Raw genomic sequence first — 19,758 nt, 5'->3', positions numbered from 1 at the left:
CAGAGCACTGTTAGATTATCTGGCTCAGTTCAGAGTGTAAACAGCCTTGAAATCCTTGTTACGGAGTCTGTATGGTCTCCTTTCCTATCTCTGAACAAGTCTAGGAAGCACAGAGAGTCCAAAACAAGATAAACCCAAAGAGGCCTACATCAAGACACATTATAATTAAAATACCAACGGTTAAAGAGAAGGAGAATCTTAAAAGCAGCAGGAGAAAAGCAGTTATCTGCAAGGGAGCTCCCATAAGACTGTCACATGATTTCCCAACAAACTGCAGGCCAGAAGAGATTGGCAAGAAATCATCAAAGTGGTGAAAAGCAAGGACCTGCAGCCAAGGTTACTCTCTCCAGCAAAGCTATCCAAAGAATCAAAAGAATTCACAGGACAGATAAAGAGCTTCCCAGCCAAGAAGAAGCTAAAGGAGTTTTCACCACTAAAACAGTATTACAAGAAATGTTAAAGGTGAACATTTCTTTAAGAAGAAGAAAAGAAGAAAAGATAAAAAATATGAATAATAAAATGGCAATAAATACGTATCGGTCCACAGTTGCTTTAAATGCAAATGGATTAAATACTTTAATCAAAACACATATGGAGGCTGAATGGATAACAAATCAAGACCCTTACATGCGTTGTCTTTTTTCTTCATGTATTTTCTCTTCTGGCTTCTTTTGCCACTGCTTCTGTCCTTTCTTCCCTTTCCATAGAGGGGACATTCTACTTGTCTGTTAGGGTTTGCCCCACTTTTAAAACGTCTTTGTTTCTGGTGGGCTTAACGAACCACTCTCTCTTCTTTGCTTCTGTATCACTTTATTTGTACTGCTGCTGTAGTCCTTAGTTTAGCACTTTGGCGTACATTTAGTTACCAAGCAGGATGTCACCTTTCCAACACTGAGCCTCTTGAGGGCGAGAATCCTGATTTAGGACGCTGGTGTCCCTTGGTCTTTGTAGTGTCGAACCATTAAGTACCCATTAGATAAATGCGCCAGTCATAATGCTATTGACCAAATGCTTCCAAGTTTCTTCCTCCTGGATACATGGTGGGGAGAAACTTCTCTGTCTCACTGACGTTAGACTTGGCCCAGTGACTTACTTTGCCTGTGACATGTGACCCAAAAATCGGAAGCCTTCGAGGTCGGCTGTGCAACTTTCCGCGTTTCCTTCACCTGCCAGTCCCACCTGGCAGAGGCTCCCTTACCCTGGGCCTCCGTGTGCTTCTGGCCTGCGGCAGACCCTCGGGAGGGGCATGGAACACAAGTGAGAGAGAAGGCTTGCTGTGCCTTTCCCCTTGATTTTTAGTCCACTTAAAGTTTTTTAAATTGAGATGTAGTTCACATGCCCCACCATGTACCTTTTTAAAGTGTACAACTCATGGTTTTTAATATAGTCACAAAGTTATGCAACCATCACACTAGTTTCAGGACATTTTAGTCACCCCAGACTAACAGCCCAGTACCCATACGCGGCCACTCCCTGCTCTTTCCCCCTGTCGGCCACTGACAACCACTGATCTGCTTGCTTTCTCTGGATTTGCCTGTTCTGGACATTTCATAGACATGGAATGAGATAGTATGTGGCCTTTTGTGTCTGGCTTAATTAGCATAGTGTTTTCAAGGTTCATTTATGTTTCTGGCATGATTAATACTTTATTCCTTTTTATGGCTGAATAACATTCTATTGTATGGATATACCACACCTTGTTTACCCAAGCTCTGTTATCTTAAGTCACTGAGATCTTGGGAGTTGTTTTCCATGGACACGATCCGTATTTTGAATTGACAGCATTTAGCCTATCTTGTTTTGCCCCGCTACCATTTGGATAATTGAGTTTGTTGAATGTGACTAATATCCTTTACTCTTAAAACTCTAAAACAGCACTTCCACATTTTGATTATTTTTGTGTGGGCTTAATGAATTCTGAATTTGGAATTCACTGGAGCAGCTGTGAGACATTTTCTCCCTAAGTAATGTTGATAACTTTATTGTATATGTTAATTTATTTTATCAAATTGAGAGTGTATTTTTACTTTTACCAAATAGTTAGGACACCATTAGTAACACTTTCTTTGTCATTGGTTTAGAACTGAACACTGTGTATTACCCCCCAAAAGCGTGTTCTACCAGGGTTGGGTCCCAGGTTAGGAGAGCAGCACTGAAGTGCTAGGAGTCGCACGGGCGGTGCCACGACACGGGGGACAGGGTTCCGAGGAGGGGACGCCACCCAGACGGGCGGGAAAGGGGAATGTTGCAGTTTTTAGTCTCAAATAGGACCGAGTATAGAATAGTTTAAATGAGTATTTGTCAGCTATTTTAATTTTAAAAAAGTTAATTACTTTTAAACCTTTCATTTTAATAAAATTGAGTATTTTGATATCTTTTAAGATGAATACATCTTGACTGAGTTAAATGTAATTTGACTGTCAAGTCAGTTAATAATAGAAATTAATAGAAAATAAACCATAATCAGCCAATGTTACCTAACTTTGACTCACTCTTCAGAGACGCCAAGTTGCCAACAGACTGAGCCAATCAGATTCTCTTGGTGTTTAAAATCAGAGCAAGCGTTGCTTTGCTATTTGTGTTTTGTCCTGTGGGTGGCAGCATAACTCAACTTGTCTTATTACCTGGTCATTTGAAAGTTTCTTTTTATTAAAAGCAGTTTTGTCTACCTGTTGAACTACAAAGTATTAAAAAAGGAAAACTTTCATTCCCTCAAATATGGTATTTACTCCTTGCTAGAGTGAGGGAGATTTTAGATCATAAGAAAGTTGCCTGTCACCCTATTTTACATAGATTTCAAGTAAAATAAATATTGTTGCCAGTTGGTAAGTAACACTTCACATGTATACTCTACAGAAATTTTTCTTAATAAGTTATTTGGAGATCTATTTATTAATCCATACTAGAACTTAAAGCAGTTGTTGTAGCAAAGTTGTTCCTGTCTCAAGAGAATTGGCCGGTGAGTCACGCTGTAAGTGCACAATTGTCCTGTGAAGGCAAGGATGGTATTTTCTCCTCATAGGGCTTACCATAATGCCAGGTCCCAGAGAGAGACCTGGTAAAAGTACCTCCTAGTTGATAAAAAGCATTTCTTCGCTTTATAGCTGCGATTACTAGACCCATCTTACTTTAGTTCAGACGGCATCCTGAACTCAGAAAATGGAATTTATGATGAGCGGGAGAGTCAAATCACTTAAATAAAGAAGTTATTTGCAGTTGTTTATTGTCACAGTAAACACAGTATAGTTATAAGTTGTACTCTTTTAAAATAACCTTTTTGTTTTGAGATAGCTATGTCCTTAAACTGGAAAAGTAAGGAAAAAGTTTCCTTTAAAAAATCAGCAAATAGGGTTAAGTGGCAGTTTTTGCTAAGAGTTTAAGAGATGAGGTGTATGGGAAAGTGAGAAGTCGTCCTTGTCTGTCTTACTTCTTAGGATATTTTCTGTATTAAGTAATCCTTGGAGCTTTAGTAACTGCTCTGTGTTACCTAGCTAGTCTGTTTAAAACCCAGGATTAGAACCTAATTTATCTCATTATTATGTGGGTCCGCTAAAGAAATACAGGATCACAGAAGCTAGACTTTCATTCAGGTTACTGTTTTAAGCTGTTTGGAAAATGAGGAACATCTTATTTTAGAAATAAATCAAGAAGAAATGTCCATATCATAATAGTAGTAGTAATAATAGTAGCAGTTAAGTTTGAGAGTTAATAGATCTAAGAGAGAAAAGTCTCCTGGACTCAACTTTGACTTCTTTATTGTTACCTTGGATTAGAAACTCATTGTTACAATTTATAATAGAAGCATCTTATGTGTTTATTATAGCTTAAGGCTCCTGTGGTTCATTTGCCTTCTATATAACTTACATTTTTTGGATAGTCTACTGTGGAAACACTGTCTTCACAACAGGAATGAGAATGGAATGTCATATGTATTTGGCCGGGGTGGGGGGGTTCCATTTGTATGTAGCATCTTTATCAGCCTCAGGTGGAATTGATGTTACTTCTGGAGCCTTGAAACATCTGTTCATTGGCAGTATGGTAATTGTTCTGGAAAATCATGGAATAAGCTAGTTAGGTTGAAAGCATATTGCACACTATTTATTTTTGCTGAAGTTCGTTACATAGAGGCAGATTTTTAAAAAAGGAATTTCTAGTTTGATTCAGAAAATAATATTAAGGATCCTTGAAAGAGCATCCAGGTCTTTGTATGGTATCCAAAATGCCAAAGTCATACCTGGTAATATAGGATTACGTGTTAAAAGATTTAAATTAAAGTTTGAGAATTTTTAGCATTTCCATTTGATTAAAAAAAAAAACAAACCAACAGCCTTCCATTTGTCTTCTGAAATTCCCCGTCTTTTTTTTTTTTTTTTTTAAATGCATGTTGTCTATCTTCTCTACTAGGTCATTACATATATTAATCATAGCTATTTTAAAGTCTATATGACAGTTACAGTTTGTGAGCATCTTTGCATCTGGGACTGTTGACTCTCTTTTTAAAGTATTTTATTTATTTATTTTTAGAGAGGGAGCAAGGAGCGAGAAAGAGAGGGAGAGAAACATAGCTTGGTTACCTCTCGCACTCCCCAGTTCTAGGGATCTGGCCTGCAACCCAGGCGTGTGCCCTGGCTGGGAAATGAACCTGCGACCTTCCGGTTTGCAGGCTGGCACTCAGTTCACTGAGCCACACCAGCCAGGGCTGACTCTTTGACTCTTGAAATGGGTTATAGTTTCTTGATTTTTTTGGAGTTTCTTAATTTTTGGTCAAATGCTGAACATTGTGTATAAAAACACCAGTAGAGACGGACATAAAGAATACTTGGTCCTAGAAACAGGCATGCCTGTCAGGCTGTTAGTGTGAAGGGGTTGAGTCAGCCTCCTCATGCGTAGGTGAGTTGGGTTTGAGTTCTGTTGTGACTACGGGCTTTGTTGTTAATACAGGCTCTAGTAGTGGACTGTTGCTGCCTCGTTCTTGGTGTGAATCAGGAGGATGTTTTCCCCTCCTCCTGCCTGGCCCTCAGCACTCAGCAGGCCCTGCTTCACTGAGGGGCCTTCTTTGCACTCTTGCCCTCCTCAGCAGTGAGTGCATAGGCGGCTCTTTGTTGGATGGTGCAAGGTGAGGGAGGTGAGGGGCAGCTCTTGTGGCTTCTGTTGGTTTGGTTCTCCTGCTCCTGCCTCAGTCCTAAGTATTGTGAGTGTGAGCCTCCGGAGGGGGGCTTTGTCAGTGTTCCCATGCCCCACTTCCCCACCCCAGTTGCAGATGCCTTTTCCTCCTCAATTCAAGGTCTACAGCAAGGGTTGGTCAACTTTTTCCGCCAAGGGTCAGAGAGTAAATACCTTCGTGGGTCTCATGGTCTCTGCTGCAGCACGAAAAGCAGCCAGAGACCGTTTATAAGTGAATGGGCTTGAGTGTTCCGATAAATGCCTACCCATGAGAACATGTGGTGGACCAGGTTTGGCCTGCAGGCTGCCCTTTGTCGTCCCTCATCTAGAGCTCAGGAGGGTTCCCTGCTCAACCCCCACTGCCCTCTCGTCCCCTGCACCCTATGGCAGCCTTGCGTCCGACTTAAAGCAGCAGCTTGGGCGTGAGCACGCTTCCCGCACTTCCCTGCCCCGCAGTATGCTCTAGGTTTTTATAGTGCAGGAGCCTGGGCGGGAGTGGATTTCCTACGCCCTCCCAGGGGAAGCTGGCCTTTGCTGGTGGTGACAGGAGGGCCGGAGGGTTAACGCCGGCCGCAGACAGCTTGTGCCTCGGTTCACTGAAGGGTCCCCAGAGTGCGGGTGGGTCTCTTCCCTCTCCCCTTCAGCAGATGACTTTGGCTTTGTATCTGAGCATGGTCCAGGGTTCAGGCAGCTTTTGTTCATGTCTTCGTTGGCAGCGATCACCACCTTTTCACTCCTGGAGGTCACAGAGCATGCCTGGGCTTCTTCAGGCGCTCCTGCCTTGTCCCCGGACTCGGTACATCTCTTTAAGTGCCCTCACTCTTCTCTCCAAGACCCAGTGGAAGGTCATGGAACAGAGCTGGCTAGTGGCTGGGCACTGCCCTGGTGTGAGGCACTCGGGTCTGTGCTGTTCACACTTGGCCTTTAAGGATTCGTTACAACTTCTGTGATTTTCTCACTAGCTTTTATGGCTGTCACCCCCAAAGGGGAAGCAGTTCATGTGACCTTTCTTTCCTTAGAGGAGCTTGTCACTCTGAAGTTCACTTCATCTAGTTGGACATTGTGTATGTAAAATACAGAGACCTCAGACCTCTGATAAGCTCAAAAAAATAGACTATGTAAGTTAACCAGACCTTTTTTTTTTAATCACAAGTTTGGGACTGATGTTCCCTCATGAATTTCTGCATTCTAAGTGGAGGAGGACCCCTTCATTGTTCCATTTTAATAATAACTTTATAATTACGGATTTGATAATAGTCAAGAGATTGTTAAATTTAAAGGAAAAATTCAGCTATAGTCTTAATACTAATGGTACAAGGTTGTGTATCATATATTTACTGATTTCAGTAGAGTTGGCAGCTAGATTGTCACTGTCGTCATGTGGCACATGCCTTGTGTTGCATGGTGATTGCTGCTCAGCCGTTTCTTGAGTCCTCTAGACGTCTTCCCACAGAGCCCCTCTTCCTCTGAAGTGGGCTACGGTAGACATTTCTGAATGCTTAACAGCTGCTCAGGCAGCTGTTTGAAGAATCCCCTGAAGGTCTCATTAAAAACATACCCTTCTGGAGAGTTTCTGAGTCAGGACTTTGGAGAGTTGCAAAGGAACCCGTACCATTTACAAGTTCTTCAGGTGATTTGGAGAGCAGCATTGTGTGAGATGCGGTGGGCTGGGGAGGAGCCACCGGGCCTGCAACTGGTCTCTCTCTCAAGCAAGGAGCGGTGTTGTCTCATGTTTAAGTGTAAGGTTGTGTTGTTGCTGAAGCCACTCAACACACTTGTACCACTGAAGTACTAATCAGGATTACAAGTATGCAGGCACACCTGGGTAATGCATCAGCAAAGCACAGTTTCAGTATCTAATGAAGAGGGACTGATGAAATAGACAACGGTGTGTCCAGACAGCTATTAAAATTATGTTGTAGAAATATATTTGACCCGGGAGATGATGATACATAGCGGAGTGATAAAAACAGATACAAAATGATGGAATTCTGTATTTGTTACACACAGACACGAGAACAGAAGAAAATGTTAATGGTAGTTATCTACCAAGGTTGGTAGTGGGTATTTTTCTGTAATTGCATTTTTAATTTTTAAAAATGTTAGTAAACATGCATTCCTTCTGTAAAGATAGATGTTAGCACCCTTGTAATGTTTATTAGTTCCTTTCCTTCCACTCTTTTTTGTTTCCTATTTCATTTTCACATGGAAAAGTCATTTTATTTAAAGAAAACCATAATGTTTTTGTGGACATAAAACACGTATTCTTAATTTTTAGTGTTTCATTTTGGTGAGATGGGGATGGTGCATAGGTAGAGGAGGAGGGATATAAATATGAAATTGTGGAACTTGTTTGTGTTTTACATCTGCAGAGTCTAGTTTGATAGCCTCTAGCCATATGTAATTATTAAAACTAAAATGAAATAAAAATTCAGGTCCTAGTTTTATTAAATACATTTCAAGTGTTCAGTAGCAAACGTGGCTCGTGGCTACCATATTGGACATTTCCATCATCACAGAAAATTCTGTTGGTCAGAACTGGCCTAGCTTATAGTACATTTGTCTAATGAGTAGTAAAGTTATTTAAACAAATTATGCCGTTCTAAAATTAATATACATGTAATTAGAGTAATTGACCACACTTACCTAGTTTTCAAAGTTGAGGGTAACAAGCCCTGTTCTCCTCCCATCCTGTGAAGGCCTGATATATATGGTGAATCTGACCCTTCCTCTCTTGCTCTGAGGCATTTCTCACAAATTACTAAAGTGGTGTTTAGCAGATCCAGCCTTCCAGACTAAGTGCCAAAATTATTTTGTTTTTATCTAATGATACAAAAGGTTACCATTTAGTTCTACCATTTTAGCTTTAAAATTTTTCTTTAAAACAGTCTACAGAATGACATCTGTAGGAAGTTATTGATTGCAACATTGTTTGTAGCTACAAAGAGTAACAACAAGTAATCAGAATGCATGCTGATTGAATAATACATTCAAACATTGTATAGTATCTATAAGAATATATTGGGTTGGCCAAAAAGTTTAATTTTTCCTGCACAATGATTCTTATAGTGCTTAGTTGTCTTTAATTCATTCAGAACAATTTTGTTAGATTTTATTGTGACAGCTTTCATATCAGTGCATATTTTTTTAAAAACTTACCAAAATTGGTGAATTTTTGTGCAGCCATTTTAATATTGAAGATGGAGGAAGATATGCAACATTTTCAGCATATTATGCTTTATTATTTCAAGAAAGGTAAAATGCAACTGAAATGCAAAAAAAGATTTCTACAGTGTACAGAGAAGGTGCTATGACTGATTGAACGTGTCAAAAGTAGTTTGCAGAGTTTCTTGATACTGTTGACATTTTGGCCAAATAATTCTTTGCTGTGGGGCTGTTTTATGCATTGGGAGATGTTTAGCAGCACCCCTGGCCTCTACCCACTAGATGCCAATAGTGGGAGATAGCCAGCATACTCAATATATCCAAATCAATAAAGTTATCGGTGAAAATGAAAAATGTGTCTTGTCTTTTATGGGAAAAATTGAACGGACTTTTTGGCCAACCCAATATTTCTACTTTATTTTATTTTGTTTAAACATTTTTAGAACAAGGAGAGGGGAAGGAGAAAGAGAGGGAGAAAGAGAGGGAGAGAAACATTGAAGGGCTAGAGAAATAGCCATCAGTTAGTTGCCTCTGGTACATGCCCTTACTGAATGCGCAACAGTGCTGTGTGCCCTGAGTGGAATCAAACCAGCGATGTTTTGCTTTGCGAGTCGACACCCAACCAGTCATGGCAAGGGTAGAATTCTTCACTTACGGTTCAAGGACCTCTGAGGGTCCCTGAAATTCCTTTGGGGGGTTCTCAAAATCAGAGCTGTTTTTGTGATACTACTAGGATTTAATTTGTCTTTTTACTCTGTTGATATTTGCTCTGATGGTACAAAAGCAACAATAAGCAAAACTGCTGGGATCTTTACTTCCACACACTCACAGTAGAAAACAAAAGCAGAAACAAGCCCGTTTCACTGGAGTGTTCTAAAAATACTAATTTTGTTAAATGGTGACTTTGAGTATTCTTTAAAAAAGACCCTGCGTGATCAAATGGGAAGCTGCATACCAAAGTACAACGATCATTCTTGAGAAAAAGCCCTTGTGTTGTTATATAAGTTTTGAGCTAAACTAGCTGGGGTTTTTTTTTCCCCTATACAACACTATTTTTATTTGAAAGAAAGACTAACTGACAAGCTATGGTTATTTAGACTTTGGTATTTGACAGACATTTTCTCAAAAATGAATTAAGTCTGTTACTTCAAGGGAAACAACTGATGGTATTTGTTGCCAAGATAACATTTGAGTTTAGTGAAAATTAGAATTATGGAAAACTTGAATTTACCACCATGATCTTTATCGATTCTCAATACCTAAGTAAAAAGACTCTTCTGATTAGATAGGTGATAATATTAACAAATACAATTTTTTTTAATGTTGTATAGTAAAACGTATCAACATTTGGAAGATCTGCATAATTCAGTGCGTTAGTACTTCCAAACGTCGTAATGTTTTAAAAAGTATTTGTAAAAGATCAATTCAAAGTAGAAGATAGACCAGCAGGTTTTAGTTGCTAGAGAACAAAGAATTCATTGATAGTTTCTGATTTTATATTGCAGCTGATCTTTAAGAAACTACCTCTTGTCAAGTTTTAAAGAATGTTTACAATGATCTGAAAAGGCTATTAAAATATACCTTCTTATTCTGTCCACATATTTTTGTGAGGGTAGATTTGTATTTCCTTCAACCAAAACAACACATCACAACTGATTCAATACGGAACCTGATCTGAAGATCCAGCTGTCTTGTATTAAGCCAGACTGTAAAGAGACTTGGAAAAATCTGAAAACAATACCAGTCTTCTTACTAATTTTTTGGAAAATATTTATATTTAAAATATATAACTGTATTTGAACATAAAAGTATGTTAAAATAATGAGTTTATTACTATTTTAGAATGAATTTATATTTTTAAAACCCAGTTTTAATTTTTAGTATGGTAAATATTATAACACATTGTAAACAAAAGCTGTTTGGAATCTTTGATTACTTTTAAGAGTGTAAAGGATTCTTGACATCAAAATATATGAGAACCACCAGAATAAAACAGTTTCCAAGGTACATTTCTGGAATAATTGCAGATCAACGTGATTGTATGTTAGTGTTTATGTAAAGAAGGGTATAAATGGGATGTTTACTTTTTTGTATATATGTAAAATTTTTTTGGAAGGTTAAAAATGAATTAAGTGTTGGTTCAGTGAGGAAGGAATGATAGGTAAACTCTAAACCAGTTTGAACTAATTTGAATTTTAAACCAGATGAATACATTAGTCATTTTTAAAAAGGAAATTAAAACATTCCTCCTACTAGCCATATTATAAATTTCAGGGAACCTAGGTCTGTTATGAAAAGTTGGGGTAAGTTTGGAGTAACAGTTATTTTTCTGGCAGCTTTTTCTTGTTTGAGAAGAAAAGAAGCTTGCTTGTTTTAAGGGTAAAAAATTTCACTTAATGTCCAAATCAAATATATTCATGTTGAAGTAATGTAAATCAAATAGGTAGCAATTTCTCCAGTGGGGCCCAAAGTATACTGAATTTAAGTTGTAAGGATGAACAGTTTGATTAATTTTTTACAATAGTTTTTTCTATGTTCCCAGTAAAGAGATTGGATTTATTTTAGAAGATTGTTATAATTTATAATCCTGTCATTTAAAAGATTTGGAATAAGTGCTATTTGAAATGTAGAAATAAAAAGCTAAGTAAATGTTCTGACATTTGATTCAGTAGAAAAAGTACTTTTTATTACCTATAACCTTTGAGGTTTTGTGAATTCTTGGAAAGAATAACTAGGAATCCAATTTCACTTATTCTGTATGCTACTAAGTATGCCTTTTAATCGGTGTTCATACTTTTAACTTTGAGATAGACAGTGTCCTTTTATGGAAAGGGAAGATTATTTTAACGTAAAACCTCTTCAGATTTTTTCATATAATACTTCTAAAATTTATTTCTTTGAATACTGAAACATTTCTAGAGTCCTTTGAAGCTCTTTAAAGAAAGATATTACATGTGTTTCTGTTTATGAGTTGTGGTTAAAAGTTTGTTCATAATGTGGAACCATTTCCCCCAATTTCTTTAGTTGATAAGGAACACTTTTAATAATGTTAATGGATTTTTATGAAGTAGTAGACAAATGGGTAGTTAATTCAGAAAGTTTACTTACTAGTTGCCTATGCATGTATAATATTTGACATTCTTCAAAGCACTTAGACACCCTTTTCTCTGAATCTAAGCATATCTTAGAAATAGCACAATTAGTATTTTTCCTGTTTTATATGTATGGAAATTGAAATTCAGAAGACTAAATGAATTGCATAATGTCATACAGCCTTGTTAAATAGTAAAATAATTTAGATTTAAACAAGCCTAGGTTAGATTTACATTTCATCAAGTTTAGATTTAAGTAAGACTTGGTCCTTGCAAGACATGCCTTCCTGTTATAGCTGCTGTGTTCCAAGCTCTGGGGTCAGCACAGGGGATGGAAAGTCATTTATGAAATGACTTCGATCTTGCCGTCCAGGGACTTGAAGTTCAGGGACAGAGACCACCAGTGGGAGAAGTAAGTGTGATGGTGGCTGATAAGTGTGCTGGTGAAGGGACATGTGTCCCAGATATTTCAGAGGAAATGACAGATCTTGAAGGATAACAGAAGGTAGCCAGGTGCATCAGGGTGAGGGTGGTGAAGACATTCAGGCAGAGGAAGCGGTCAGGGAAGCCGGAGACAGCACACCGACGCCGTTTGGGAGCTGCCAGCAGCTCCCCGTGTTGGCTGGGCCAGACTGCATGTGAGAAAGCGCGGGGTAGGAATGCAGAGAGGTAGACAGTGTGCCCTGCATTGGAAATCTGAACTTTCTCTAAAGGTTTTAGGGTGCTAAAAAAGGAATGTGAGTAGATGGAAGGATTCAGATGGACAGATTTATCAGCTGTAGATCCCTAGTCAGGTGACTAAATATTTTGAAGCCCCAGTTGTTTCATATGTAAAGAGAAATAACATTCAATTTGCAGGCACCTGGTGTGCACCAAACCTGTAAGTATTCAATAATGGAAGCTGAATTAGAAGTAAGGGGTGTTCACTGTACGTACACTAAGATTGTAAGTGGAGCCATTTGCATTTTAGATTGTGATGAAAGGTCTTTAAACCTGGTTTCCCAGCATGATCACATGTATGTTCTCTTGCTCACAGGCCAGCCCTCCAGATCTCTATATTGAAAGATTTAATATAGCTCTTGGACAATATATGGGAGCATTGCAGAGCATTGTGCCTCTTTTCATATATATGGTAAGTTAGAGCTTGGTTCATTGCTCTAAGCACAGAGAGTATGTTTTATTTGTCTTGTAATACTATATGTTATGGTAGAAATGGAAATTAACCTATTTTAGGAACGTTTGATAGTGTTGACATATTTACCCTTTTTTTGTTTTAAAATTACATAACATTGCTGTATAGACGATTAGGCATTAATACCAGCAATTAGACAATTAACATTTATTTTATTTCTGCCACATGGTATATAAGGAAGATTTTTTTGTCCTCAGAAAAAAGAATTAAGGCGTGTATCTAAAAACATGAAGTATGATAAATGCCAAGGAAGTCATTTCATAAAAAAGTAGAATAAAATTTGCTTCCCATTCTTATGATAGCTTTCATTTGGAAAATTATGCCTTGAGTATAATTTGTATTCTGTTGACTTTGTTCATTAGTCCCTCTCCCCTTTAAATAAATAAAGTTGTAGAATCCCAGTGTTAGTGTTCCTGTTAGGAGGGGCTTGTTATCGCAGTGGAATGAAATCATTACCCCAATTCCTCTTTGTTTATTAGATTAGTGAATGCGATGTTTAGGCTGATTCTGTATTCTATAGCATAGAGATTGCTGTATGTTTTATACTGATCTTCAGAATGATTTGTTTATTCTTCATACATACTTTACTGAAAAAAAAACAACTCTGGGAGAAACTTCTGTGATCAACAGGGGACTATTATTTAAGTAATTTGTGGAAGATACAGTTGAAAAGGATGCAGTTAAAAATAATGGCATGTCTATGTTATTTTAGAGAAAAGTTTTCCCTAAGAGACATTACGTGAAAAAGCAATATACAAAGCAATGTGAAATATTTCTCCATTAGCAAGTGTTTTCTTATATATACAAGCTACATTTTAGAAAGAATATACAGAAGTTTTCCTGGTGTGGCATGGGACATTTGGGAATGGGACAGAGGGTCTGATGTGGGACATTTCTTTTTATTGTATACCCTTCTGCATGGTTTTAATTCTTAACCATGTGCATGTTAGATTTATAATTTCTTAAAGAAGAAAAAAATCTTGTGTTAATAAGAGAGAATCAACAACTTGTTAACATTCCTCTTTGTGTTTTCCGTTCCTATACATTGAGGTAATATTTAGACATGAACAGATTCTATCTTTTTTGACTTGCCATCTATTCTAACCAGGATGCTTCTGGCTACCAGAAACAGAAAAGCTGCTTCCAAGTGATTTAGGTGAATAAGGGAAAGATTTCGCTCTTGTAATAAAACCCAGATACAAGGCAGTCTGCAGGGTTGGCTGGATCTGTGGTTAACAGTGTCACCGAGGACTAGGGTTCTTTTTTCTCTTGGCTGTATACAACTCCTGTTTCGTCTTGTTCTGCTCGTGGTGGTAAGATGGCTGCAGGACACTTCGCACTCAAGCCTAGGTTACCCTCCGTCTCACTGGGCTACCGTGGTCAGTGTCCCCCTTTGAACGGAGACCGTCTCTAAGGAATGCTGGAGGCTGAGTGACAGGCCAGGCATTGCAGTGGGATGTGTGTTGGGAGTCCGCCAGCTCCCAACTTCCTGTTTGCTCTCTGCGTCATCCTAGATCATTGATAAATGGGGGACCTTCCATGAGTGATTCCCAGTGTTGCTTTTAGATAATAAAGTATTTTTAAAGAGCATAGGAAGTGCCTGTCACACAGTGTGGTTCCATGTGTCTGTAATCCCTGTCTAGGACATTAAGATACCCTGTCTGGTATCTTCCCATGTTGTTTTGGAGGTGTATGGTTCAGAGCATTTTATCTTTATGTGCTTTTAATCCCACGCCAGAAAAACACATAAATAGGATATAGCTTTTTTTGTTGTGTGATGGGTTTTTAGTTTTAGGTGATGCCTTTATGAGTTGTTTTCTAAAATAATTATTTTTTTAGTGTTCCAGTTTATTAATCATTTCCCCTAATCAGTGCACTGGAAAATAATTTATTTTCTTTTCCAGAATAAGTTTTACATCGAAACCAAGCTTAACAGAGACTTAAAAGATGACCTTATAAAGCTGTTTACGGAACATGTTGCAGAAAAGCACATTTACAGCCTAATGCGTAAGTAATTCAGCTTACAGGGGTGAGATCACACTAGCAGTGACACAGATATGTTTTCGATCAGAGAGGGCTGGCACATAAGCCCCAGTGTCGACATCTTCTGAATCGTACAGCAGAAAGTGTTCATTGAAGCCCAGTTCAACAGAGAGAGGCGCGAGGAATTGAAAATAAGACTTGGAGGTGCCCCAGTGGGCTGGGAGCTGCTGAGCCATGTTACTGGACAGTGCCTTCACGTCTGGCCTGAAACTTGCTGTCTTTTTTACCCCTTCTGACAGTGGGGGAAATGCTGCGAAGGGGCTCCTCCCTAACTGCGTTACTCGAGGAGTGTGCAGTGTAGCACGGAGCCCTCGCGGGTTTTGACTCCTTAGTGCGAAGGCCCTGCTCGTGCCCAGCTCTGCCACGTATCAGCTGCATCGTGGGCAGCTTCTCAGCCCCTGGTCCCGTGTTTTCTCTGGTGTGAATTGGGACTTGTGAAAGGTTTAATGTGGTTATGTAGGTTATTAAGTAAGCTGATAAAATTGCCAAATTGACTTTTTCCTTTCTTCCAATTCCCGGGCCCCCTTTCCCCTCTTAGCAGGTGGCATCTTAATGTACCATTTTTAAAAGAATACACCTCTCTGAGTGGAGTTCAGGAGTCCCCTACACCCTAATGTGTCAGCATTCTTTAAAAGCTTGTATTTTATGCAGTATATCATCAAGTCATGTTTTAGAATTTGGCATATTTTGGATTTGCAGTATTTTTTGTTTTCCTAATAGTCATCTACCACAATGAAATTTTACCAGAATTTACAAGAGAATTGTTGTAAGCTTGACCAACAATTGAAGCTCTTTCATTTTTTAGTGTAAATGAAGAGAAGGAATATTAAACATTGGGCCAGTGTATTTTAGAAAGGCAGGGCTTTCAAATAATGTAGATGAAGATAATACATGTTTCATTATGTTCCCAAGAAATTCCAGAATCATAATAGAGATCTAGAATCTTAGGAGTATGGGTTTTTTTTTCTTTTTTTCTTTTCCTTAAAGACTGGTCAGACATTTACAGGTATCTTTAAACATTATCTCATGAGATATTCCAGCTATTAATTACAGTCACTTAAGTATTGTCTCTGATGGTGACATTGTCTTTGTTTTCATTGTGAAATGAAACACAGCATTTTGGAGTTATTCCTGTTAAATTTCTTGAGGCAAGTACTATCATTTGGTAGAAAAGCTTATTTACTATGTAAAAATGTTTTTATATTTATTAGTAATTTGGAAATCTATTTTATTGGGCATATGCAAAGGGAATATTCAAAGAGCATATGGTAGTCCAGATCTGGTAAGAAAAAACATAAACAGATTACTTCTTCCTTTTGTTTCTTATACAATCTGATTTTCAATAAAAATTATACTTAAAGGCAGATATGCCGTTTCCAAGTAAACTGAAAAGGCCCTTAAGATCTGTAAATTGGATAAAACTGAACTTACCAGATAATTTATTAAGCAATTACCAGGCATTGTGCTTAGAGTAAGGGATACAAAAAGTGACAACTGGCCATACTGGTTTGGACTTTGTATTAACAAGACACTCTATAATGTTATGTGCATGGTCATCAAAAAGAGTTTTTCAGACACAGACACACACACACACACACACACACACACACACCCCCACCCCCATCCCCCCTTACTATGTGGTGTAGGACCTGTTTTAGACACTTGCTGAATATTAACTTATTTATTTCTCATAACTCTAAGGGTAGATATGGTCATAACCTCTATTTTATAGATGGCAAAACTGAGGCACAGAGAGGTTATCATTATTTTAAATCAGAACAACACAGCTGTTAAGGATTGGTTTCTTGTTTCTAGTTGCACATTTTCATATACTCCTCCCTTTACTAAAGCACATAACTACATTCAATTTCTATAATTTTCTAAAATCTGATCAGTCATTTCCTTAATGTGGCTTCAGATACATTTGGAAATACTAGTATTTTATTTATTATTGCTATGTAACAAATCACGCCAAAATGTAGTGGTGTGAAGCAACAACTCGGTTTTATTTTGCCCACAAATCTGCAATTTGGGCAGGGCCTGGTGGGGCAGTTTATGTCTGCACCACTGAGCGTTGGCTGATGTGACTTACCAGGGACTGGGGACTTTTAAGATGGCTCACGTGTGCCTGGCAGATTGTGCTGACTTTGGTTTCTCTCGGTTGTTTTCTCTAAGAGTGAGTGTTCCGAGACACAGGAAGTGGAAACTGCCAGTTTCCAAGTCCTGGGCCCGGAACTTGGCACAGTGTCACTTTTGCTGTGTCCTGCTGGGCAGGCAGATATAGAGCCCAGAATCTAGGGCAGTGGACATGGACACACCTCGCGTCAGGAGGCATGTCAGAACAATTTGGGGGCCATGTTTTAAAAACAGTACTGCAGGACAGAATGAACACCTGTTATGCTGGTAAGTAATTGGTGCTCAAATGCCCCATATTAGCCATTCTTTTGTGAAGAAGACAGTGACTTCCCACTGCATATAAAGCTAGTTTCTATTATCTCTACCTGGTAATCATTTTCGTACATATATGCTTATACAATAAAATGGCTTCCACTTTTGGCTGGTAGTAAAATTTCCTTTGAAAATAATCTTTACTTTGCGTTAAGCTTTGAAAACAGTGGACATACTAGGCTATACACTAATCACTTGTATCTCTAGTGTTGTATTATCTCTGAGCAAATGCAACAAAATGAATGTTAATGATAAAACTTTCTTGAGAAAATGAGAAAACACATGTTGAGTAGAAGGTTATAGATCAGTTTGCACAGAAGGTTTTAAATAATTACATTTCTGTTATTATCCTGAGGTTGTGCCTTTTAGTTTAGATCCTTATAGTTTGAAAAAATGTAAGCTGAGTATTTTTAGTTTGATTTAAGAATTACTTCTCAAATAAATAAAGGCGAGAAGTCCCTAGGTAAGTTTGTAGCTCTGAGGAGTAATTGAAAGAGCCGAGGGGCTTGGTTGTGGGCCCAGTCCAGTTATTAAAAAGCCAGCTGACTTTTCAGGAAGGCATTTTAACCTCTCTAGATTTTAGTGTCAGAAATCTTTAAAAAAAGAGGTTGGCACCAGAAGTTTTCTAAGGTCCGACTCTAGCTCAAACCTGTTTACTTACTGACAGTGGGATTATTGGAGGATCCTTGCTTTTTAAAAAATTAAATTAAGGCTAGTAACACTCTATTTGTACCATATTTGTACCATATTTGTACCAGTTCGCATATAAGATCAGCTTTTTGGTGGTGGCATGGTAACTAGAAATTATACAGGATTTAGAATGAGAAACAAGTTCTCAGACCTCTTTAACTTGCTGTCTCTGTGATTTTCTTCTTTTTCTTTTTTAAGATTTTATTTATTTATTTTTAGAGAAGGGAAGGAAGGGGGAGGAAGGGAGAAGGAGAGAAACATCAGTGTGTGGTTGCATCTCTCCTGCGCCCTGCTGGGGACCTGGCCTGCAACCCAGGCATGTGCCCTACACTGGTAATCGAACTGGTGTTCAATCCACTGAGCTGTACCAGCTAGAGCAGTTCTGTGATTTTCAGTGAATTATTCTGTGCTTTTAATTTTGTTTTTAGCCTCAGTTTCCTTATCTGTTAAAAAAAGAAAAGGTAGATGAGAATTAAGCTGTGAGAAAATAAATTTTGAATGCCAGATTATGAGAATTAAACATATATGAGTAAGTAGTACCTGTTAAATATTCCATAAATATTTTTTCCTTTCTCAAGCTACCACTTCTCTGAATTTCCCTTTCTTTTTCCTTAAAAGGGAGAGATCAACTAGAAAGTCTTTTAAACAATGTGTTCCTAAAAAGAGTTTAGCTGGAGAGGGTTTTAGAGAAATGTTTCACCTTCTCAACTCTAATAATTGTTTGTTACTGAATGTAATTATTTTCAATTAATTCATCCTAAATGAATTTATATACATTTTATGTACAATTCAATCTGAAATCATTATTTCTTCCCAGCTATCAAATTTGATATAGATATTTTGCCATGGTTATGTAGGGGTTGTTTGCAAATGTACATATTGGGGTGGCCAAAAAGTTCAGTTTGTTTTTTTCCATAAGAGGACTTCTAGTAGCGCTTAGTTGTTTTTAACTTCATTTGAAACCGTTTTGTTAGATTGCATTGTGACAACTGTCATATCAGTGTGCATTTAAAAAAAAGTCATCAAACTTGGTGAATTTTTGTGTAGCCATTTTAATATTGAAGATGGAAGAAAATAAGCAATATTTTCAGCATTTTATGCTTTATTATTTCAAGAAAGGTTTTTTGCAAATGAAATGCAAAAAAAAAGATTTGTGCAGTGTATGGAGAAGGGGCTGTGACTGACCAAATGTGTCAAAAGTGGTTTGTGAAGTTTCATGCTGGACATTTCTCACTGGACGATGCTCCATGCTTGGGTAGAACAGTTGAAGTAGACAGTGATCAAATCAAGTCATTGAGAACAATCAACATTCTACCATGCGGGAGATAGCCAACGTACTCAAAATATCCAAATTAATAATGTTACTGGTGAAAATGAAGAGTGTGTCTTTTATTATATGGGAACCATACCAACTTATTGATTCCAGTATTTGACCATATAGTGAATGTGTGACTGAACATGAAGAGTTATTGGGAATAACACTTACTTTTCAAAAAATTAAAAAAAAATTTTTAATTACACTTGGCAAATCAGTATGTTAGCTTCAGGTATATAGCATAGTGGTTAGACATCACCATAACTTACCAAGTGTTTCCCCTGATAAGTCTAGTACTTAGTTGATACCATACATAGTTATTAATATTATTGACTGTCTTCCCTGTGCTGTACTTTACATCCTTGTGACTATTTTGTACTCACCAGTTTGTACTTAATCCCGTCCCCTTTTCCATCCAGTCTCCCCTTGCCCTCCTATCTGGTAACCATCAGTTGGAGTAAGACTTCACTGAAGGTCAAAACAATTGGTCAAAAAGTAGGAAGATAAATTAACAGATAGAGTATGCCATTCAAAATTATACCTATCTATTGATGATAAAATCAGAAGGATAAACTTGAACAATGCACCTTTGGCCTTCATCATATAAATTCAAGTGTAACTCACATTGTATGTTTGAAACTGCAAAGTCA

General features: G+C 37.9%; 1 protein-coding gene across 3 annotated transcripts in view; it reads left to right on the top strand.

The window, feature by feature from the left end:
- CACUL1 (CDK2 associated cullin domain 1) overlaps positions 1-19,758 on the top strand; it is a 52,008-nt gene that overhangs the window by 16,423 nt on the left and 15,827 nt on the right. For all 3 annotated transcript variants that reach the window (XR_008529790.1, XR_008529791.1, XM_054581587.1), the window contains exons 4-5: positions 12,457-12,552; positions 14,517-14,619. Coding sequence is in view for 1 of the 3 variants with exons in the window: in XM_054581587.1 (XP_054437562.1) it covers positions 12,457-12,552; positions 14,517-14,619 (199 nt within the window). In the remaining 2 variants the exon portion in view is untranslated. The remainder of the gene's footprint in view (positions 1-12,456; positions 12,553-14,516; positions 14,620-19,758) is intronic.

The sequence above is a fragment of the Pteronotus mesoamericanus genome, unplaced genomic scaffold (assembly GCF_021234165.1).
Source record: "Pteronotus mesoamericanus isolate MK-2021 breed Mesoamerican mustached bat unplaced genomic scaffold, CSHL_Meso_final contig_657, whole genome shotgun sequence".
Classification (NCBI taxonomy): domain Eukaryota; kingdom Metazoa; phylum Chordata; class Mammalia; order Chiroptera; family Mormoopidae; genus Pteronotus; species Pteronotus mesoamericanus.
This window is presented reverse-complemented; position numbering and strand designations above follow the sequence as displayed.